General features: G+C 37.1%; 2 protein-coding genes across 5 annotated transcripts in view; one reads left to right on the top strand and one right to left on the bottom strand.

The window, feature by feature from the left end:
• Positions 1 to 23,948, top strand: part of LOC137250944 (uncharacterized) — a 366,851-nt gene that overhangs the window by 6,136 nt on the left and 336,767 nt on the right. For both annotated transcript variants that reach the window (XR_010953119.1, XM_067784698.1), the window contains exon 2: positions 15,987 to 16,143. Coding sequence is in view for 1 of the 2 variants with exons in the window: in XM_067784698.1 (XP_067640799.1) it covers positions 16,137 to 16,143 (7 nt within the window). In the remaining variant the exon portion in view is untranslated. The remainder of the gene's footprint in view (positions 1 to 15,986; positions 16,144 to 23,948) is intronic.
• Positions 1 to 23,948, bottom strand: part of ogre (optic ganglion reduced) — a 110,333-nt gene that overhangs the window by 1,056 nt on the left and 85,329 nt on the right. For all 3 annotated transcript variants that reach the window (XM_067784693.1, XM_067784692.1, XM_067784695.1), the window contains 3 exons: positions 19,508 to 19,615; positions 3,046 to 3,201; positions 2,635 to 2,987 (listed from right to left, as the gene is read on the bottom strand). In XM_067784693.1, coding sequence (XP_067640794.1) covers positions 2,635 to 2,987; positions 3,046 to 3,201; positions 19,508 to 19,615 — 617 coding nt within the window. The remainder of the gene's footprint in view (positions 1 to 2,634; positions 2,988 to 3,045; positions 3,202 to 19,507; positions 19,616 to 23,948) is intronic.

Here is a 23,948-nt window from a genome sequence, read left to right as displayed (position 1 = left end):
GAGGGCCCTGTCCCTGTTCTTTTTTTTTTCTTTTTCAAAATACCATCATCATCATTAATTGGCGCTTAGCCGCCTAAGCAATTTTAGCGTTAAGCAATAAGTCCTGCCAGCTAATTCTGTTTGTCGATAACTGAAGCCAATTTGGAGCATCAAAGGAGCTCAAGTCTTCCTCCATCGTGTAATTTTCTTTCGACACCATCCATGATTTCGAACAATACATCAGAGCAGATATGGGGCGAGACTTACTATAGTATGATTTTTGTTCGCCGAGGGATTACTTTATTTTTCATTTGCCTACCCAATCCAACCCTAATTTCTAAGCTGTGGCCTTACTCTGTATCGAGCAGCGAAAGCAAATGCGATTCGAAAGCCAACAGTTTATAACATTTGTCCCCTTTAAGCCGGAGTCATTGGTGCCGTATGTCGTATCGCTGTATCCGTATCCCTAACGTAATCAGCTGTTTATCGTTACAACGGTAAACCAAAACCCAATTGGTTGGCTACGATACGGTTACGACCTTAGCGGCACCAATAATCGATTGCATTGATTCTCATAAGGTTGGTCGAATCAGCTGTTATAAGGTTACCGATACGGTTACCGATAAAGCACCAATGTCTCCAGCTTTACCCAAATCAGAGTTTTGTTAACGACCACGATATCAGTTAATAGATTGTACCATCGCGGTTTAAATTTGATGCTGGAATATCTTCCCCAGGATCAGGTTGAATCGCACGATAGGTAGAACCTTTTCCTGAAACCTATTTCTCTTTTCGTATGGTGCGGAGAGACTCTCTCTATTCTTAGCGGAGCTGGTGCTGGTAAACAACACAAAACTTCATTTGGCTAAACATTATAAGCCTTGTTGGGAACTTAGACTTAGAAACAGTAGCATCCAGGGAATCGTAATAACCTGAAAACGTGGTCGATAAAGTCAAATAATTTTTGGGCTTTAGCCTGACGCTAGATAGAACCTTATAGGCGATATTAAGCAGAATTACGCAGTAACAGGAGCAGTTTGCGGGGTCGTCTTTTTGTAGACTGAGTAGAACATACTTAAATTACAATATGAATGCATACGCCCATCGGTACATATTTTTTTAAAGGAGTTAATGTATGCTCTTTACCAACTCTTCCCATTCGAGTTTCAAGAGCTCGGTGGGGAATTCCGTCATATTCCTTGTTATTCTTCATCCGGGATATTGCTATTCTCATTTCATCATAGATGTGTGCTTTCCCTCCTCGACGATAATGAGATCAAGTTCACATTGCGGCATCTACCGGATGTTTTGGTAAAAACCACACTCAAAGCAAAAAAGGGGCGCCTGCATGTAGGAATAACAGACGGCTCTTAAAATCCGGGCAATGTGGCACGCTACATTGAAGGAATGTCCAAGCCGTCCTGGGGTTGGTAACAACACATAAATTGGTAACAACCCACGGAAACGCGGTTGCTGCGACAGGTGAAATTATGATGGAATAGGCATTTCTCATCCCCAGTCGCAAAAAAACAGTTTCGGAGGGTTAAAAAATCGCTCCCGAGGCAGTCGGGCTAATACGAGGAACGTTCGCCAAACTTTCATCTAGTGTTTTTGCGGTTGCTTTGACAACGATTTTGTCACATTCAAAGCAGATTTTTAGGACGAGTTTCTTTCACAGTTTGCATCATGCTCCTCTTAAATTTTTCCTACAAATCGGCTGGACCTACAAGTTTTATACCGATCCCGAACGACAGAAATACACTGCCGAGGGACGACCCCTTTTAAAAACTTTCTTCTTATTGAAAAAACTTCGATATGTGTGGTAGATGGAGCATGCTACCCTCATACCACCGCAGCTACCTCTATGCTGCTGTTGAAGTTAGACTCCCTGATAATGGCGCTTATTGTGGTAACCAGACCATAAACAAATTAAAAAAATACAAGGCGCGATAGACCTCCAAAGAGATTTACGCCGAGCTACTCTACCAATTTTCGTCGAGCTCCTTTTAATTTTTCCTAGAAATTGGCGTGACGGGACCTACATGCTTAACGGCGACTCCCAACGGCATCTGCATGGTAGATGAGTTGTTACTGAGAAGCTTTTCATGGCAGAAATACACTCGGAGTGCTTGCCAAACACTGCCGGGGCGACCCTGCTTAGACAAACTGTTTTAAGCGGAGGAGGAGAAGCAATTTGTGGGTAATCATAAAATCCCTGTCCATACCAACATAATACAGAGGCAACCATATTGGGCGACAGTGTAGCATTTAAAAAAATTCAGGAGGACATACATGCTGGAACTCATTATGGACCCTTCAGCTACATCTCGAGCTCGCAAAATTAAGTTCCTAAATACAGATCTTCTCACATTTTCCCATCTCTGCCATTATTGGAATATGGAGCCTGGTGAATACGTTATATATATAAATAAGTCCGTATGCCTATTTTCTTCAGTAGTATGATACCTCCCAAATTCCACCGACGTATGAGCCCTCGAGTGCACAGAAAAGTGGTGAATTCATTTTTCCCGGCTAAAAAATAATCTGGGGGAAAATCTAAACACAACCCAGGCACCACTTAGCTATGCCCTATTCTATGTGTAGACCGTATAAAAATATGTCCAAACTTTGTGCTAAGCACCAAATAAAACTTACCGGAAAATCATCAATCCAATCAATAGCGCCAACATAATCATAAACCAAAACCAAATGAATACATAAGTCTTCTCATTGACAATATTTAATGGCAGTATGCATAGAGAATCGTGTTTTTGTAAAGAACCAGAAGCACCATACTTATGGAATATACATTTGGTAACACGTGGAAAGATAAAGACCATAGGATCGACACGTTGTTCCTGTGGCACATCGGACAGCTGCATCACACGTGTACCATAAGACATGAATTCTCCATCGAAGAAACGATTCATCAAATACATTTGTATAATAATGTTTAGTAAACATAACACCTCACAGGCCCAATAACGTATGGCATAGAGCTTATGACGCTGGAATTAAAATTGGATTAATATTTAAGAAACTTTTGTATATTTACTATTTACCAACCTTCACATGTTTGGTTAAATAATCCAGTAATGCATCACGTTTCGCTTCCTTCTCCTCACGTGTACAGATGGTTAAATTTAAGCCCATTACAATCATACGCATGAGTCCGCCTTCAAATCTATCCCATAAGAATTTTGGGGTATAGCAAGCGATAGCCTAAAAATATGCAAGTAAAATTAGATATTAGTGATCGCTAAATTAATGTTATACAAAAATCGAAAGCGAAAAAAATTAATTAATTTTAGCAATAAACAAGTAAGGGTTTCTTAAGTTCGGGTGTAACCGAACATTATATACTCAGCTTGAGTTTCAATTGTACAGTTTCAGATAAATAACTTTTTTGAATTTTGTTACGATGGACTTATTTTTTTGAGGCCCTAGAAATGTTTTGTAATGCTTGATCGGAATAAAGGGGTAGCAACGCCCATTAAAAAAAATTGTCCCCCAATTTCTTTTTGCAATAAAACATGGTAAGTGAAATATCAATGATACAAAATTATTTTTCGCTAAGATATAGGTTATTATTCTAGTCTACGACCCTTTTAAATATCTTTTATATAAAAGTGGGCGTGGGCCTTAACCGATCCCATCCATTTTTACTAGAAACATTTCCTGCTGTAAACAAAGTATAAATTGCGAATTTTATTACGATATGTTAATTTTTCTTCGAGTTAAAGCTATCGAAACATAGAAAATAGCTCAGTCAAAAAGGAGGCAGTGCCCATTTCCAAAAATTTTAATATTTTCTAACTTTTTCCCATTTAGATATTAAAATACCATTGATATTAAGCTCTTTTTCGTAAAGGTGTAGCTTATTATATTCGTCTACGATCCTTTCAAAAGTCTTTTATAAAAACGTGGGCTGGTTCTTAACCGATCTTGTCCATTTTTTCTTGGCCCTGAGGAAGGTTACCGCAGTGTAGCCGAAATATATTGGCATAAAAAAACCGAAAAACATTGGTTTTTCAATTGGGTTTTTGGACCTTGAGCCGGCAAAAAATCAATATTTGAAATATTTCCTTATATCTTATAGCTTACTTTATTCGTCCACTACCTTTTTAAAAATCCTTTGCATAAAAGTGGGCGTGGTCCTTAACCGATTTCTTCAATATTTTTGAGAAGCATTCTTTATAGTAAAGGCAACCTCTCCGTCGAATTTTGTTAAGATAGGTTTAACGGTTTTTGATTTATGATTAATAATAATTGTAAAATTGATTTTATCACAAGTGGGCGGTGTTACGCCCATTTTAAAAAATTGTATCAAGACTCCTGACTCATCCTAGATTACTCTCATTTTTTGCAGGGTATATATCAGTGGTGGCCGAGCTAACACAGTTTCTCTCCCTCTCTGTGATGATTGTCTCATACTGTACATGCGACAAGGTGGCGACATAAATAAAAAAGTACTGATCAGCTGATTTCCGGTCGACACCTGTATGTTTCCGCCATGCTGTGCATGTCATTGCAGCAAAGTTGACAGCCACCAAATCCCCTTATCCGACTTCGAACCGCGTCTTAATATGTTTTGTAGTCCTCTACTTCATAGGTACTTTAATTACACTCAATGTATACCAGATAAGTGTACGGTAGCCATTGAGTTTGTAGTCCGCCTTTCTTCTAAGGTTTTTTTAAACGGTTTTATTTTGTAGTTGAAATTTAAGTAACTTCCCGATAAGCTACAATCTTGAAACTTGTAATATAGTTCAGAACCCGATGACAATGCAATAATAAGAAAAAACACTCCGACAGGTGGCGCATGGATCGAAATATTTCAAAAAATCGTATTTGTGGTCCGATTTGGTTCATATTTAGAACACATAATACATACATGAATAGAAAGCGACCTATGAAGAAAAATCGCCGCTAGATGGCGCAAGGATCGAGATATTCAAAAAAAATCGTATTTGTGGTCCGATTGGGCTCATATTTGGAATACATAATACATACTTGAATAGAAAACGGCCTGTGAAAAAATCGACGCTAGGTGGCGCAAGGATCGAGACATTAAAAAAAATCGTATTTGTGCTTCGATTTGGCTCATATTTGGAATAAATATTACATACAGTCCGGTAGAAGTGACATCAAAATATTTTGGAGTTGGAGGAGGGACAAACATACGTGGCGCCGAGTCGAGTAAAGTCTTTGGAAGGATTATGTATTGAGGACTTAGATTGTAACAAATTGTCTGGAAAGAGTCCTTGTAATAATGAGTCACTAAATGAACTAAATAGAATGAGAAATAATAGGCAATTAAATAAAGACTAAAAACTTGAAAATAAAATAATTTAAAATAAATTTTTAAGTTAAACGGTTTTATTGAAAACAATACTTACATGAAATAATAATAATACTAAAAGCTGGAAAATAATTACGTAGGTCCTAGTACCATCACACTCCTCATCAATATAGGGCGTTCATCTGACAATTAAATAAAAGCGTTGGACGCGTCAAATTTCTATTGATAGTCATATATAAGACCAACTGAACCTTAATAAGGTTATGCCATGCTTCACATTTTTAGAATTTTCTAGATTGATGAGGAGTGTGGTGACTAGTACCTAGGACCTACCTAATTATTTTCTAGCTTTTATTATTATTATTACTTCATGTAAGTATTGTTTTCAATAAAACAGTTTAAATTAAAGATTTTTTTTAAATTATTTTTTTTAAGGTAAACTCTATTAGGTACTACAAACGACGGTTATACAAAAATATTGTTAAAATTTAGGTCACATGTTATTAGGTTGATCACAATAAGCGTACCTGATTGATCACCAAGATCATCGTTATTTCAGTGCTTAAATTGCCTAAGTGCCTAACAAACACACATTTATTGCATTCAATTGCAACACTTCCTAATCACCTCGTTAAGCCGGTCTATTTACTTGAGCTTTTGATCAGAAATTACCTTCCATTTGACATTTAAATATTTGTTTACAGTGCTTAAGGTGAATAGTATGGCGCTTTCTTTTCTGGAAAAAATGTTACCCTCATGTTGCATTCTTAAATTCCAACTTTGGAACTGCGTCACCTAGCTTTCGGAAAAATTACTGAATTTGAAGAAAATGGCATTCCTTATCTTATTCATTGGCAAATATTTTGTGAACGCAACATACAAACTTACAAGAGAGCTAAGAAGAACCAACAGGGTGACAAAGCTTACTGAATTGGCGCTTAACCGTTTAAACGTTTTAATTCGCTGGACTATGTTGATGTCTGCATAAAGCTCGTACAGCTCATCGTTAAATCTTCTTCCGTAAATCTTCTCCATCGCCAGGGCGTAGAGGTCCATAAGAAGAAACTAGCTTCTGGTTAAATATTGTATCCTTTTACTTCATTATTTTCTAAATGTTTATAAATATAAACAAATAACTTGGATCCTATTCGTTAGAAATGATAGTGACAATGTTATGACGACGGATAATTTTCGTTTTGTAAGTTAAAAGAGAGCTTAATGAATCAGACCTTACAATTTCTCCTCGAACACAAGTGAGAATTTCGAGACTCGAGAAGTCGGGAACTAGGCTTTCACTAAGTCGCTGCTTTGACGTAATATGAAAACTGTAGAGCCTACAGAAAATATTCAACACTGCGTTAAAAAATGATCACCAAGCAGCTTGTGTTATCTAAAAGTGTCCACAGTTGCCCAAAAATGTCTATGAAACAATTATTTCGGAAATACTGGAAAGAAATGTTTGGATTTTTTCGAGAAGGTTTACGGTATAAATTCATGTTTCTTTTTCGGGATACTTTCGAGGCTTTTTCTTGTCCATTTCAGTATTTATTTATTATTATCAGTTCGAGACAATCTTACAATCTTGAGATTATTCTAGGAGTGGTTTCGGGATATCTTCTGATTTTTTTCGGGATTGATTCCTGATTATTGCGGAACTGTTTTAAGAATTTGAGGATGGTCTTCAATCGATCTCGACAGTATTACTGAATTGTTTGGGGTTCATTTCAGAACTTTTTCAAGATAGTTTGATACTTTTTCAGAATAGTTTCGGTATAGTTTCAGCGATCACCTCGAGGTCATATATTAATTAGTTTAAGGATATACTTAGGTCTATTCTAGGCTAACTTTCGGTTGGAGCATTTCAGGATTGCTTCAAGGATCATGACAAGACTATTTCAGAACCATTCAGGATTTTATTAAAGTTTATTTCTGTATTATTGTAAAGATCATTTCAGAACAGCTTCGGAATCATTTCGAATTTAATTTTATGACTATCTCCGGAATATTTCGGGATTGTTGTTTAATCATTTTGCAACTTTTTAAAAATAATTTCAGGACTTTTTGGAATTTTTTTTTCGGCAACTACATATTTCGGGACTATTTTTGTATAGTGGTGTTACCTTTGTGATACTCAAATACGCCTGTTTATTATGTTTCTGGTGTACCTATTAAGCCACCTTATTTTACAAACGCAAAATACACTAAAGTGAAACATAATTTAAGCAGATAACTTGATAACCATTTTGGCGTAAATAATAAAACTACAGAAGAGTAAACTTCTAGGGCACAGCTGGCGGTTTTATCCTTGTGGTTGAGTGTTTTTATTTGATTAACGAGTTATGGCTACTTTTTGAGCCACATATACTAGTATTTCCAGCGGTGCAAGATGGTATCTTTGTGCTCCAAAAATGGTCATTGATCTTACAATTTAGTCATGTCTGCATGTATGTACTTCGTGTAATTGGTTGGTCAGACTACTTTTTCTTTTGTTGTCGCTGCTCTTTAGCGGCATTGATTTTGTTAGTTTCGTTTTTTTACCTCTCTCTTTGCGTTATTTTAAAGCAATTTAATAAATTCAGTACATGCTGTGAATGTCTGATCATCTGTCTGTCCACTCGTGTACAAGTAACCCCTCTTGGGTTTGTTTGCACGCAAAAGCCGTTGTGCCACAAAAAAAAAAAAAATCTATTAAATTTGGTGAATGTCTCCAAGAGCTCACGAGTTAACAATTTATTTCAAAGTTATTTTTATTTTTAACAAGCACTCGATTAGATTTATTCTTATTTATGGTGCCTTTTATTATTTTGAGGTGATTGTGGTCAAATTTTTTTTCCTCTCTATTTGACCTGTTTCCTAGCCAAATTAGAGTTTTTGAGTTGCAATTTAGTGTGCTCATTTGGCACTCAATGATTATGGGCCTGCATACCCGTTACTTATTCTATACTCATGGAGAAGGTAAACCGAGGGCCAGTATCCTTGTTAGGAACACTTTTAACACCAAAATGTTGCATTATTTCATTATTTAAGATATAGGAGTGGAACCACGGAGCCTATCACTAGAGTACGACTCCCATCCAATTCACAGAAAATCCGGACAACCGATTTAGGACTCCAGGTAGCGTAGAATATTCTTGCCCAACCTCCCGGAGCAAAAAGACCATCGCTTCGGGGTGGGATCAAATCTTTAGCGACTGGAGGCCAAATCTTAGGTAGGTTTTCAATGACTGCTACTCGTGGTGACCTTAATGGAATATAACAGCTCCGCACGAATTGCGAATATTGAGGCCACTACCGACCTAGCTAGGTTTAACAAAATCATTTCAAGAATTTATTAGACTTCTGTGAAATAAACTGTTGCAACATAGAAGGCACCAGCAACTCATAATAGATGCTGAATTTCCCATCGACCTAGGGTAGGCAGGCCAAACAGCCAAAACGGCTCAATGGACGCAGCGGGCTTGCTAATGGATAACACATTCGTAAAAGAAAATATTTCCTGGACAACAAATAGCATATCTCCATAAAAATCACCGAAGGCAGGTGGTATTCTCTATTCATTTTGCTGTAGAAGACCCAAAAATCACCCCAATCAGACACAAAACATTGCATACATTCATCAGAACTATATTCCGGTCACATAGAGCAAACCGTGTAGTTTCCATTACGAATTCATATAAGAGGAACACAAGATGACTAAGGACTACAGGGCGAAAATCTCACATTTTTTTAAAAAGGTCAAAAACATTCGAGAGACTTGACATACGCGTAAGGAAACTTATCTTATCGCTCAGTACTTGTTTTGTAACGCAACGGTATGCTCATTTGAAAAGCGAATCCATAGATCGCTATAATAGATGTAGTGGGAACTGGAGAAGTCCTTTCTATGTGTGTTCACGTGGAAGACTCATAACAAAGTGTAAACTGACCGGACTAAATGTGCTCCGCAAATACTTACTATGAAGATATGTTAGCAAATATCTAGAACTAACAGTAGATTGCAAACTTAACTTAAACGGGCGCATTGAGAAGCAGGTGAAAAAGTCGAAGAAACCGTTGTGCGTCCTCTGCTGCCCTATGGCTCTATATTGCGGTAGGAAGCTTTTCAAAGAAAATTCAATCTTATCAGCGAACAGAAAGCTCAACGCACTGAATGCGTTTGCGCCACTGGAGCTTCTCGTACTTACCCCACTTCGACTTCAGATCACATTTTGAGCCTGCCATCGATAATTGCTGGATTGATATTCAGCATAGAAAAATCCTAGTTTGAAAGGATAGAACGCTAACAATTGCACGCTGGTGTTCCGCCGCTCAAGCTATACTCTTAAAAAAATCGCGAGATAAGGAATCGCCCTATAAGAACCCTTGGTTCATATCCTTACGGACCGTTAGTTATGATTAAACCTAATTAATGATCTTTTACCAGGAATAGGAGTCGCCTTATCAAAAACCTTGTATGATATTGAATGGCTCAGATAGTTTCTTCCACATATTGATGAACCTCAACCTGATTGATACTGTTATGCCAGCTTATTGAAGTTTAGCTTCAGTTTTTCGCGGCCTGGTTCTCGGAATCGCCCTGTTATGTATTTGGGGGGAGCAAGCCTCGGTTCGCGCACTCCTCTCAGCGCCTCTATCCGAATATTTTTGCACAGAAATACGAAATTTGGTGATACCTCGACAACAATGCCACCTGGCGACACTATTTTTCTCCTCTATCTCATCAACACATATCTCGAATACGACCTCAAAATTCAGTTTTACGAACAGACGCCTGTCAGCGCCACTAGGTGGGAAACTTTCGTATAGAAAATAATAGTCTTATTTTGTCTACTACACTAAAAAAAAAAAAAAAAAAAAAACAACTAAATCTGTCCTTAAAGTAGATCGGATTTTTTTATACTCAGCGTGCTTTGAATACAGAGTATATTAACTTTGATTGGATAACGGTTGGTTGTACAGGTATAAAGGAATCGAGATAGATATAGGCTTCCATATATCAAAATCATTAGTGTCGAAAAAAAATTTGATTGAACCATGTTCGTCCGTCCGTCTGTCCGTTAACACGATAACTTGAGTAAATATTGAGATATCTTCACCAAATTTGGTACATGAGCTTATCTGAACCCAGAATAGATTGGTATTGAAAATGTGCGAAATTGGATGATAACCACGCCCAATTTTATATATATATATAACATTTTGGAAAACACAAAAAACTGATTATTTAGTAAATAATACACCTAGAATGTTGAAATTTGACGTGTGGACTGATATTGAGACTCTTGATAAAAATTTAAAAAAAAAACTTTAAAATGGGCGTGACACCGCCCACTTATGATAAAATCAGTTTTTCAAATATTATTAATCATAACTCAAAAATCGTTAAACCTATCATAACAAAATTCGGCAGAGATGTTACCTTTACTATATGGAATGATTTGAAGAAAAATTAACGAAATCGGTTAAGGATCACGCCCACTTTTATTTAAAAGATTTTTAAAAGGGTTGTGGACGAATAAAATAAGCTATATCTTTGCAAAAAAGAGCTTTGTATCAATAGAATTTTACTTTTTAAATTGAATTATAACATTAAATTGGAAAACACTAAAATTTTTGAAAATAGGCGTGGCACCACCCCTTTTATGACTAAGCAATTTTCTATGGTTCGGGAGCCATAACTCGAAGAAAAATTAACATATCGTAATGAGATTGTGTACATATATTTTCCCTATAGCAGAAAATGTTTCCAGTAAAAATGGACGGGATCGGTTAAAGACCACGGCAACTTAGATATAAAACAAGTTTGAAAGGGTCGTAGACTAGAATAATAAGCTATAACTTAGCAAAAAATAGGTTTGAATCAATGATATTTCACTTATCAAGTTTTATTGTAAGAGGAAATGGGGAGACTTTTTTTTTTAAACGGGCGGTGCCACGTGTTATGTAGAAAAGTAATTTATCTGAAATGAAATGTGCAACTGAAGCTCACGCTGCGTATATAATGTTCGGTTACACCCGAACTTAGACACCTTTACTTGTTCGACTTTGTTTTATATATACACATAAAACTTCTAGCATATTTTTCGTTTCGTGTGTCTATGATGAGTTTACTTAATTTCAACCGGATGATAGCCTAATTATGATGATGTTAACAATATAAATTTTTAATTTGTGTCGGTTGCGTGTAAGAACACTAAAATTTTTCCGAACTCAGCTTCTTAAGGAATTTTTTTGTCACATACATAGCTTCTTAAGTCATACATACATACATATATGCATACTAGGCCGGGTCGATTTGTGGGGAGGCAAAAAAATCGCCCATTGCTCTGTGAAAATCATATTCTAGGGATCAAAATAAGAAACTTTTCCGAAGGAACCATACCTCTAAAACGAATTCTGATGTCCCCCCCTTTGGGTCGTAGGGGCAAATTTTGAAAAATCCCACTTTGAAATGCCTATGTTTTTTCTTTTTGGAGTTTATTTTTCTCTTTAGAAATTTATTTAGTCAGAACATATGTAAATGAAAAAATGAATTTAACTTAGTAATAGAAAAGAAATTAAAAAAATTATTAGAAATTAGCGTTTTACAACCCCCTTTTAAAACCAAGGCATCACTGTGATGCATTTGCATGTCGTAAAATTGCTTGTGTTGTTTTTTTTAAGCCACCACAAGACACAGCAGGTAGAATTGAAATTGCCCCTACCCAAAAGTTCGACCCAAAGGGGGGGACATCAGAATTCGTTTTAGAGGTATGGTTCCTTCGGCAAAGTTTCTTATTTTGATCCCTAGAATACGATTTTCACAGAGCACTGAGCGATTTTTAAATCAACCCGTCCTAATGCATACATATTTATACGCTTGTAGATTTGAAGTCAGTGTACGAAGCCAATTAAGTTCAATTGATATGGAATTGAGACTACTTTTTTCATAATAAAATGCTAAGCTCGCCTTTTGTGTGTCTCATAAAGAAGTATACGAAATATACTCAGATCAACGTATATTAAAACATACAATTGAACCCACTTACCTATATCTACATAAAAGTATACCCAGAAGAAAAGTTTTCAAGCGCTTCGCTTTATAAGACATTGCAGAACAGCTTCTTAGCAAATCAAATCTGGGCAGTGCTTCACTCAGGGGACTTCCTGAGTTTCTGCTGGAGAAGCTAGTTGTTCCGGCTAAGAGCTGTTTTTTTCGGAAGGGAAAATGCAAGATTTTGCAGCGATTCACTACGAAACAATCGTGGTGTTTAGGATCTCTGTAAGTGCTCCAACTTTCTTTTACCCGGCATTAATGTATCCTTAACATAGCGTTAACAGCTGCTACGAGGCTGAGTGCCTCGGTCAACTTGAGCGCAGACCATGCGGCCATAGTACTATATTGTCATCAAAAACAGGACGAACAGACCAAGGGCCGCGTCAACTTTTATATTGACAGCCAAACAGCAATTAAAGCAATAACCTGGAAATGCACAGCATCTAAAAGTATGTTAGAGTGTAGGCAATCCATGGAAATAATCGGGGTCACAGAGCACATAGGAATAGATGGGAATGAAAAACGGATGAGCTGACTAAAAAGGCCGCATCTATCAAAGCTTGCTCCATAGACATCCCAATAAGATTGGAGGAGATTAAGAGAAGACGAGAGGTATGTGTTTAAGCGACTTAAACTATGAACATTTTTCGTTCGTTTGTTTCAGTAGCCATTGAGTGTGCTTGTAATTCTCAACTGGTTAGTGAAATATTCTAAAGACATAGTTTGAGTTTTTTAATTAAAATCGAGGTTCTTCGGATGGTGTGCTAATACATCAGAGCCCAGTGCTCGCCTCCATATCACACTTTGAAGGGGTTCTTCAAATAGAAGATGAGGTGGCTCATTAGAGCGAAACCTCAGAGTGCCCAACGCTCGCCCCAAATTAAATAAATAGAGTTTTTTCTTGTAGAAAATGGGGTGCCAATACCTCAGAGCCGTCCCGTGCTCGCCTCCATATCACATTTTAAAGGGTTCTTCAAATAGAGGATGAGGTGGCTCAGTAGAGCGAAGCCTCAGAGCCCCCAGTGCTCGCCCCCAAATTAAATAAATAAAAGGTGTACTGATGCTATGCATCCTCCCATGACTTAAACACACCAATAACACTAAAACTACCCAACTTAATAAACTGAATCCCTTAAAATAAACACAAATAAATAAATAAAGGTGTACTGATGCTATGCATCCTCCCATGACTTAAATACACCAATAACACTAAAACTACCCAACTCAATAAATGGAATACATTAAATCAAAAACCCCATAAACTCAATACAGTCCATTAATAATAATAATTTATAAATTTAAAAAAAAGGAATGCTTGGTGGGAGTTGAACCCGCAACCCCGGGCGTTTGGTCGGGTACGTTAGCCACTGTGCCACGACTCATACGGTTACAAGCACATAAAATTACTCATTTATAACTCTTATTAAACTGCTCGCCCTCAATTGCCCAAAGCTTAGACAGTATGCATGATCGTCCAAGAGCAAAAGGTGGGGACCCAAGCGCGGCGCTGGAAAGTAATACAGCTGTCAGATCTAAAAGTAGCAAGTGGCATAGGTCCTAGAAAGCATCTTATATTTATAAAGAGGACAGATTTATTTTATAACATAGGCCCTGAGTTTTGATAGAGGGTTTCACCTTGGTTGTCAACACTGGTAACACTTCGGACCAGGGGCGGAAACTGTTGTTCCTTTTATAATAAAAACTATTAATTTTGGACTTTAAATATATTTGGATCAAGGTAAAAATTATTTTCGGATTTTTATTACCAGAGTCGGATAGAACTAGTTAAACTCCCACTTTTAAATACAAAAGTCCGGAAATAAAAGTTAAATCCGGACTTTTAGTTTTTAAGGCCAAAACAAAATTCCGGCTTGATAACATAGAAACGGCTAATCCGAAAAAAAAATTTAATTAAAATTCCGAGCTTAACTGGTTCTATCGGACTCAAAAAATAAAAATACAGATATTACTTTTATATGTGCACTTTTATGGAAAAAGTTCGAAAAATAAAAAGGATGCATGATTCGACATGATATTGCTATAGGAATACCTGGGAACTCAAACATTTTCACCTAGGAGAATTTTTGACCAGGACTTTTTCGAATAAAATAATAATTATTTTCCGTCCCTGCTTCGGACTAATTCAGTCTATGTGAGGTCCTCATTAACCTGCTAGTTCAACATAACATAACCTAATGAATTCTATATGGTGGAGGCTTTCTTAAACCTCTGCGATTATCTATTAAGATCATGAGTTTTTTTGTGTAAAATCGATCTAACAAACGATATTTAATGCAGAGTTTGTGAACATTAGGAAGGTCCTTAAAAAATCAAACTGTTTTTTTTTTCATCGCACCCTTTTAAACGTTATTGCCATCGTCAAAAATATAACAGATAAATTTTGCTTCCAATAAGAGACGCACAGGGTCATAGCCAAATCTTCAAGCCGAATCGCAACCTATATAACATCTTCATATATAGTATTATCAAAGATTTGTGTAAGAAAAAAAACTAAATTGTTTGAGAACACATAGCAAAATCTCAACTTTGACGCTTGCGTGACACGTTAGCACCAAAACTTATATGGTGGAGAGGGGTGGGTGGTATAAAAAATTAAATTGGGTCCTTGTATGATACCAACGGAGGGATGACATAAGATCAACGTCCATAACGTCAACTGACCTTGTGAACACTTTAAAGGGCCCAAAGATAATTGAAGTTATGATCATCCTGCTTTTCGGAAATGGTCATAAAGTCAACACTTTTTTCTCATGTGGCATAAGGTAAATTATTTTGTTTCGCACTTTCCAGTAGTAAAATTTTAACTACTGTTGAAATACAGTTACGTCTTATTCTAGTAAAAAATTGAACAGAAAACAGACTTAATTTGGAAGAGAAACCCTTGCGTTTTTTCTAATTCTGTTTCGTTGAAGTGCAAAATCGGATCAAAAGCTGGATATGGTTATAGGTGTAGTTGCTGTATATGGTTATAGTCTTTTCCCCGAAATGGTCATTAGTTCAAACGGAAATTTCCAAAGGGGCCACAAAGTCAAATCAAGAAAGGGCATCAGGCCAATTGACCTTAGAGCGGTTTAAAAGTGATCACAAGGCCAATTTATTTGATGACTATTTGAAGTGGTCATAACGCCAATTGACCATTTTGCCGTTGGCTTTATGTTACCCCACGCATAGCAACCATCTTTCCCAACGTTTCTAGCAGCAGCATCCCTATGGCCCAAATCTGTTGAAACTGCATATTTCCTTGTACTTTCGTTAGAGGCCTTTGATGACAATTTCGGAAAAAAACAAGCCTATTGAATGGGGCGAATCACTGCCAACAACGACATAAATTTACATGTTACACCTTTGGGCGGAGTATTGATGTTTATAGGGGTGCATCCGAAAAAATCGTTCATTTGACCTTTTAAGCATCACCTTAATGTACATATATCAATGAACTTGTGTATGCTTTGAATTTTATTGTAATAAATGTGCGTCATTTATTTAAAATTTGCGGTAGTCATCAGAGTGGTCAACGATCACGTTTGATCTTCTTTGAACAATCATTGGTAGCTTAATTTGATACAATGGCTACATGCAAATTCAACTTAAATTCGTTTTCAGTTCTCTAATTCAACTTCATTTTTTGTCTTTTCTTCATCTTTATAGCGCACTTCAATATGAGTGATCAATCAAAACCGCAAACAATTTTGACAGACATTCGTGAGACCCCATACATGGTATGTGGTAAGTGCTGCAGCGACTACCAAATAGACCGTGGAAAATGTGTTAAGCTGTTGTGACCTTTTAAGTTCGTTTATGAAATGTAAGTGCCTTTTCATTTTTTACTACCTATTGTTTGTTTTTTATAAATTTATCATATTAGCGGTTTTTTTTTACATCTATATACATATACGCTTAAACTTTACATGGACTAACTGGATAAGCATTAAACTTTATCTAAATTGCTGCGCAGAAAATTAATACTCCTAAATTTCAATACGCATTATACTCAGATGCAACTGAAATGCGTGTCAATGTTTTACCTCTACAAATGATGTTTGTTCACTATTCATCGCAACCGATTCGGCTATAGGCTATACACTATGGTCAACAGAGGTGTGCCTCCGCTTTTCGGTACAACCCGTTCTGTAGGTAATTACTTAACCACTGCCGCTAGATGGGTCTCCTAAACATTATCTAAGTGAGGATAAGCGTTTTCTACCCGCAAATGTAGATGTATATACGGGTAAAAAAAACACGGCTATCATATCATTACCAACTAAAACTGCCGTACAAACACAGTTTTAGTGATGAATTTTATATTGCGTAACTTGAGATAGAGACACAAACTTGGAACACAGTTCAAAAATCTTTAAAAACTCTGTGTGTAGGAAAAAGTTCACTCTTTTCGTGATAGTAAGAGAAGTTAAGATAGATTAGTGATCAATTTTAAAGTTACCTCGAAATGTAATACACACTGGGAACCTAGAAACCCAGAAAACCTACAAAACTTAAAAAACAAAGATGCTTCATGGACAGCGTTAACAACGAAAACAGTGTCAGCCCCGAAATAAAACCGAGGATCACTATTTCCAACAAATGCAAGTGTGAATTGAGTAGGCAACGAAATAGACAAAAAATATCTATTGTCGGATGTATATCATTACATATAAGCCCCCTCGGTCAGAGGTAGGACTCATCCAAAGCCGACCACAGCATGTCCTCCACATCGGTGCTGGCGGTGGTCCGACGGATAACCCCTAGTACCAATGCGACGGAAGAGACGGTTGAGTTGTCTTCGAAACGATTGCAGCATCTCTATCCCATAAAGAGGACCGTGAAGTGAAAAAAAAAACAGGAATACTGTCGGATCAGTCAAAAGCCTACGAATCCGCGAAAGCAAGGCTTGAGGCTTTGCAAAATTCAAAGTAGCAAAGAAAGTTCTTGGCGCTATCATCAAGCAAAGCAAACATACAGGCTGGAAAACGCTTTGCAAGTAAAAGGATCGAGATCCCTGGCTATAAGGATATAGAACAGTAATGAAGAAGTTTCATCCACCAAATCAGTGTAAATAGATATCGTTATCGTCATGAATAGGCGAATTCCCACTGTCTACACTATGACGATTGGGAAACAGCAAGTGGAAACACGCATAGCAAAGAAATATCTGGGGATGTGGCTAGACAATAAACTGACCTTTAAGGAGCACATTCGATGGACATGCAAAAGGGCTGCGTACTCTATAACGAATCTGAGTAGAGATCCAAAACCATGCACAAGGAGGCTGCATGCATCAGCCTCGGATTCTATATTCTTATGAGGTGCAGAAATTCGGCCGGATGCAATGAAACACAGGAAGCGACGAACCGCCGTCTCCTCTGTCCAACGCAGAGGGGTGATGCGAATAGCGTCAGTTTACCATGCCATGTTCGCAGAAGCTGTCCTATTTTTTGCGGCACCTATACCGATATATATTCTCACTGAAGAGAGAAACGCTATATACGAGAGTGGAACAGAAGCGAATGAGGATGCTGTTACCACGCAGGCGTGAGAAGAATCAATTCGGAGCAGCAGTACTGCAGGAAATTGGACTAGGAAACTAATTTGCCCAACTGAGTTCAGGTTTAAATCGAGCAGCGCAGCCATACAGAAGGAATGAATGCGGTTCCAATCCATGAAAATTGCGGACAAGGTAAGGTTTAAGTGTGGTAGCCCTTGGAAGGGAGTCCTTCACTTGGACGGTCTTGCAGTGATACTTAAAACATCCCGGTCAGTGCATAAATAATTTCCCCTTCCAACAAACTGTACGAGCTTTGCCGGCTATGTCATGTTTTGCGCTGAAGACCAAGAGGTGCTCATATTTAAACTGAAATTTGGTAGTAGTTAAAGGGGGCATCCACCAAGAAAATTGTTAGTGGACGGTTTTATTCCTTCTGGTCTTTAGAATTGCCATCAGTCTTTGAAGGCTTGACTGCAGTACTTTGCAACAAAACCGCCAAATCGTCTAATCGGCTAGGCTCAAATCAGTTACCTGCATCACTGCAGTGCGTATTAGGTGAAATTCAAGTTGCACTTACTGAAAAAAGTCGAAATATTTGATGGACTAATGGCAAGCTTTAAGAGTAACAGGCAAGCGAATAGCCTAGCCAGGAAACGAATGGCAAAAAATTCTATATGACGTGCAATTCTTTACAATAGGTCTGCATTCGATGAAATTTGATAGCCAGCCTAGAATGGAGAGCTCGTCTTGCTTGGGCTTGCTTAACACATGACCTCCAAATACTTCGTCCAAAAGAAATTCTTGACTTTTTGAAAGATCTACATCGGTATGAAGTATTGTGCAAAGAAAACTTAAAATATATCTGAGGAGGTAGTTTTAACCTCAAACCATATACAAGTCTGAGAAGGCTGTGACTACATACTTCTTAATTTTCTGGCCCTTAAGATTCAGGACTCACGCCTCATTTTCAATGCTTAAGTGGAGTCAAATGATTATTGTAAATCACCTTTGGGATTCAATAACACAATTATTATGCATGAAAAAGGCAATATTAAACATTTTCCTCCGGTACGCTGCAAACAAATAAGTCATCAAATTGATGCATCGAACCAAACTACTACTATTTAATAATAATATTTCTATTGATCAAGATAACTAGATAAACACGCGTACTATAAGCAGTTTATATGTACATACATAAGTGCACAGGCCAAATATGTTGCTGATGTTTTCTACAAACTCGCAACTGACAACATAACAAAAAAAAAAAAAAACAAGTAAAAAAAATTTCCCAGCAACAATGTTATGTGTTATGTGTATCGCAACATTTGTGTTCCACACAGACAACCAGAAAAGGCAAAAGCAGATTCGGCCTATCAACCAGACCACTTGACAGGCCATTATGGCCAAATATTGCGACAAAATTGTTCGTTAAGTTTATTTTCGCTTTCTCGATAAAGTAATGTTTGCACATTGTACATAACATTTATGGTATGTTCAGTAGCTGAGAGGGCGGAGCGGGCACATCAATTTTCAAGCCTTAAAAGGTAAAGCCATTTTCTGTTGTTGTTGCTGATTAAATTGCATACAACAATTGGCATTGCAAAATGCAATTTATTTCAATGTTTTCCAATTTTTCTTATTTATGCAATTTTTTCTTTGGGTTTTAGTTATTGTAATTGCTTACCTGAAAGAAGAGTACAAAGCAGACCCATTGATAGTATGTATAATATTTCTTGGCATCTTCATCGTTAAAATCGTTGGCAACACCAGGATGAGCAACGTCACGGCCGACCTTTTGGAAAGGGGAGGGAAGAAAAAAGAAGTTATGTATAATTTTGTTTTCTTGTTGATAGGCATTCAGAAGATAAATAAAATAAACGAGGTATTGTGCTGAAATTTAATAAAAAACAAGTAAGGACAGGACTGTATTCGGCTGTGCCGAAGACTTCATACTTTTCATGAATAGGGCTGAATAATAATCTTATCCCACGTAATATTTAAATAATCGGCTGTATAAGATATAAAATATATAGTGAACAGATGTACTTATCTAAGCTATTTTTAAGATAAATATAAAATAAAAAATACGTAAGTACTTTGTGTGAGGATGCAAAGTTTCACGTCTTTTGTGGTCTGCATGAAATATCTTTGACCATGAATCACTTATATCGACAATATATGCCGAAAACGTAAGTATTTGATCAAATTTGAAGCTTCTAGGCGTTAAAAAGGTAAAGATATTTCGAAAAGTTTCCTATCTGAACAATCGGTTGTATGAGATATATACTATAGATACCACCGACCTTAATGATTTTTTCAGACAACAATAAATGCTATATACGCAAGCATTTGAAGCTTCTAGCTGTTAAAATGGGCCAGAAATTGCGAAAAGTTTCTTATCTGAGCAATCGGTTGTATGAGATATATACTATATATACCACCGATCTCTATGATTTTTCCAGACACCAATATATTCTATATACCTAAGCATTTGGTGAAATTTGAAGGTTCTAGCTGTTAAAATGGGGCATAAATTACGAAAAGTTTCTTATCTAAACAATCGGTTATGGGGGATATATGCTATATATACGACCGATCTCATCCATTTTTTCAGACAACAATATGTGCAATATACATACGAAAGCATATGGTGAAGTTTGAAGCTTCAATCTTTCAGGTGTCCGGTTGTTTAAGTTAAACCACAACAGAGGTAACTTGGCCAAAAACAAAAAATTGCGAAGCAAAAAATTGACAACTTTTCGATAAATAATCAATTCCTTTTCGACGAAAAATCGGGTACCACACCGATTGCAAATTGGTAACACTTTTATAAAAAATCGATAACAATTCAATAACTTTTAGATAACATATCGATGAATCTTCCACAAATAGTAGATAATTTTTGGTTACAAATCAATAACTTTTCGATAAAAAACCGATAACTCATCGTGTCAAAATCGAAAATTCAACGATAACCTTAGTTATCGATAGCAAGTTTAATTCGATAACTCGTCGATAACACACATAAAACAGAGTAGTAAATCGCTGATAACAATAGGATATCATGCCCATAATCCGTCGAAAACAAACCGATAACTTATTGATAACAAAACCGTTTCTCATACCAACTTAACCACGTACATTACATTAAAGTGTTGCAACTACACTTACGCTTATATAAAACAATACGATAACTCGTCTATACCGTGTTGATAACACATATAAACCAAAGTACTAACTCGTTGATAAGAAAAGGATAATATGCCCATAACCCGTCATATCAACTTCACCACGTACATTGTTCCCACATTACACTACAGTGTTGCAACTACACTTACGCTTACATACTGTATTCCCTCACACCGCGAGCAAAGATGTTTACATATCAAAAAATATATTAGGAAGGGGTCAATTTCGAGCGTCGAATGATAATATTTATGTTATGGGGGCTCACTTTGAAAACCGGCGTAGCTAATTTCTTACCTTCAAATAAAAAAATCTGGTTTGGTGCAATACCCAGCCGTGTATTGTGTAGTGTTGTGCTTAATTTTTGTGAAGTAAAATTTTTGGTATATAATTTGTATGCAATAAGTCTAGGACGAATCCGGGATGAGTCGCAAAGGAATATGCGGCTGTAGCCAGTTTTGATCCTTTTATATGGGTTCGAAGGGTCCCTTTTGTTTGAGCATGTTCTTTGGAGAGACTAATTGTACCAACAGTTCCTCTTTGTTCCCCCACAGGAAGTGCCGGACAGTTCCTCTTTGTCAGATAGACCCTCTTTGTATCGCTACGGGTACAGGCACACAGGCTCTATACGTACCCCTACGGACACTGCTGGACAAGGTGCCTTTGTTCGCCTATGGGTACTGTCGTCCTTTTTCTACCCGTATGAATTTTTTGCCGATTTTTTTAATTTTTTCAAACTCTAATAGAATATAAATTTTTTTTTCATATTGGTATTGTAGAAAAATATTTTAAGTTCGGTATAGGGCGGCCACCGTGGTGTGATGGTAGCGTGCTCCGCCTACCACACCGTAGACCCTGGGTTCGCACCCCGGGCAAAGCAACATAAAAATTTTAGAAATAAGGTTTTTCAATTAGAAAAAATTTTTTCTAAGCGGGGTCGCCCCTCGGCAGTGTTTGGCAAGCGCTGTATTTCTGCGATGAAAAGCTTTCAGTGAAAACTCATATGCCTTGCAGATGCCGTTCGGAGTCGGCATAAAACATGTAGGTCCCGTCCGGCCAATTTGTAGGGAAAATCAAGGGGAGCACGACGCAAATTGGAAGAGAAGCTCGGCCGTAGATCTCTTCGGAGGTTATCGCGCATTACATTTATTTTTTTTTTATAGGGCTCCGCATTTTTCTTAAATAATTATTTTCAATAATTTTTATTTTATTCATTTCTTTGCCGTTTTTTTATTGTTTCTTCAAATTGGCTACATAAATTATAAACTGACTAATCCCAACTGTACCAAAAACCTACTAGAGGAGATGAATTATGCCCCAATGTTGAAAAAAAGAGATCGGTCGCAGACCACTTACTTTTGGCACCAATTTTTGCAGGGTATATGTAGTTGCACGTATTTTTGATTTGTTTGCTTAGCATAATAATTACCAATCTGGCAGCTCTGCTACATTGTCATTTTGGATACCTATATGCACGTGTGTATATATTGTGCCCGCCCTATTTAATTTATGTGTTTCAGTAAGCCCCTCAAGCAGTTACGCATGCGTGTTAGGGCGCAGAAAGTGTTTCTCTTATTTCGTAGGTACGGATGCATGCTCTATTAACTGCAGTGGTTTTTTTTTTAAAACAGTATTTAACGTGGGTAAAATTTTTAGTGTCAGGCAAAAACAAAACGAGTTCAAGATAAAACAATTTAAGAAACGCTTTCACTTTGTTTAATTAACCTTACTAAGTAAAGTATAGGTAGTAGAAAAACCACATACTACATGGACCTCGGGAAACACGATTACAATACAAGTAAACAAATATGTCTTTTTTTATATATGTAACGGGCGATAACCTTCAAAGAAATTTTTGGCCGAGCCTCTCTAACCAATTTGCATCGTGCTCCTATTAATTTTCCCACAAATTGGCGGGACGGGATCTTCATGATTTATGCCGACTTCGCACGCCATCTACAAGGCAGATTAATTATCACTGATAAGCTTTTCATGGCAGAAATACACTCGGAGTGTTTGTCAAATCACTGCAGAGGGGCGACCCCGCTTATAAAATTTTTTTCTCATTGAAAAAACTTTTTTCTAAATATTCGATGTTGGTTTGCCCTGGGCGTGAACCCAGGATCTTCGTCGTGATAGGCGGAGCAAAGAATAAAGTGTACTCAGTTGAGCGTCTTTAAAAAAGTGAGAGGAACTTTTTTCCATTTTCAGGTCGTAATTGGGTTATTGCCAGCGATTGTATTTTCTCAATTTTGAGCGATATTAATATTGTTAACAGTTTAGCACGATATATATCTCTTGGAGGATTCTTGCCAAGCGGAAAGAAACTTTCGGTATGCTTTTCTAATTTTTCCCTTCAAATTGGCAGAAGCTGCAGTTTAACAGAATCTAATGAGGTGGATGCGTTTTGGACTTTAAAAAGATTTTTTGAAATACTTTGCTATTTTTTTTTCGAATTCTAGGATAATTTTATATTGTTACGAATATTAGCAAAACTAAGGGGTGCTGCTACCTCTAGGTCGATGCTAAGCAGTGACGTGAATTCACATCAATAATTCAATCATTATGTATCTACATAAACGAAACAATATTGCGTCTACACATATGTACCATGTACGTATACGAGCAGCGGAGAGTCAGTGCACAAACACATGCATATATCTGAGATACTCCTGAAAGTATGCAATGAGAGAAGCTATAAAATCGTGCAATTCTAGTTACGCTAAGAAGTTTGAGAGCTGATGGCAACTAGTAGATTCTGGAAGCGCCTAGAAGATGCGAACGTTGAAATCAGAGAATATGAAAGGCAGCAAATGTAGAGGCGCTGTAATTCAGTTTGATTTGAGCTATCAAGCAGTTTCGATTAAGACGCTATCTAGCGAACCATAGCAGTATTATTTTGAAAGTCAGTTTCATTTAAGCTATCGGTTTGGTTATTA

The sequence above is a fragment of the Eurosta solidaginis genome, chromosome 4 (genome assembly GCF_040869045.1).
Source record: "Eurosta solidaginis isolate ZX-2024a chromosome 4, ASM4086904v1, whole genome shotgun sequence".
In the NCBI taxonomy this organism is placed as follows: domain Eukaryota; kingdom Metazoa; phylum Arthropoda; class Insecta; order Diptera; family Tephritidae; genus Eurosta; species Eurosta solidaginis.
This window is presented reverse-complemented; position numbering and strand designations above follow the sequence as displayed.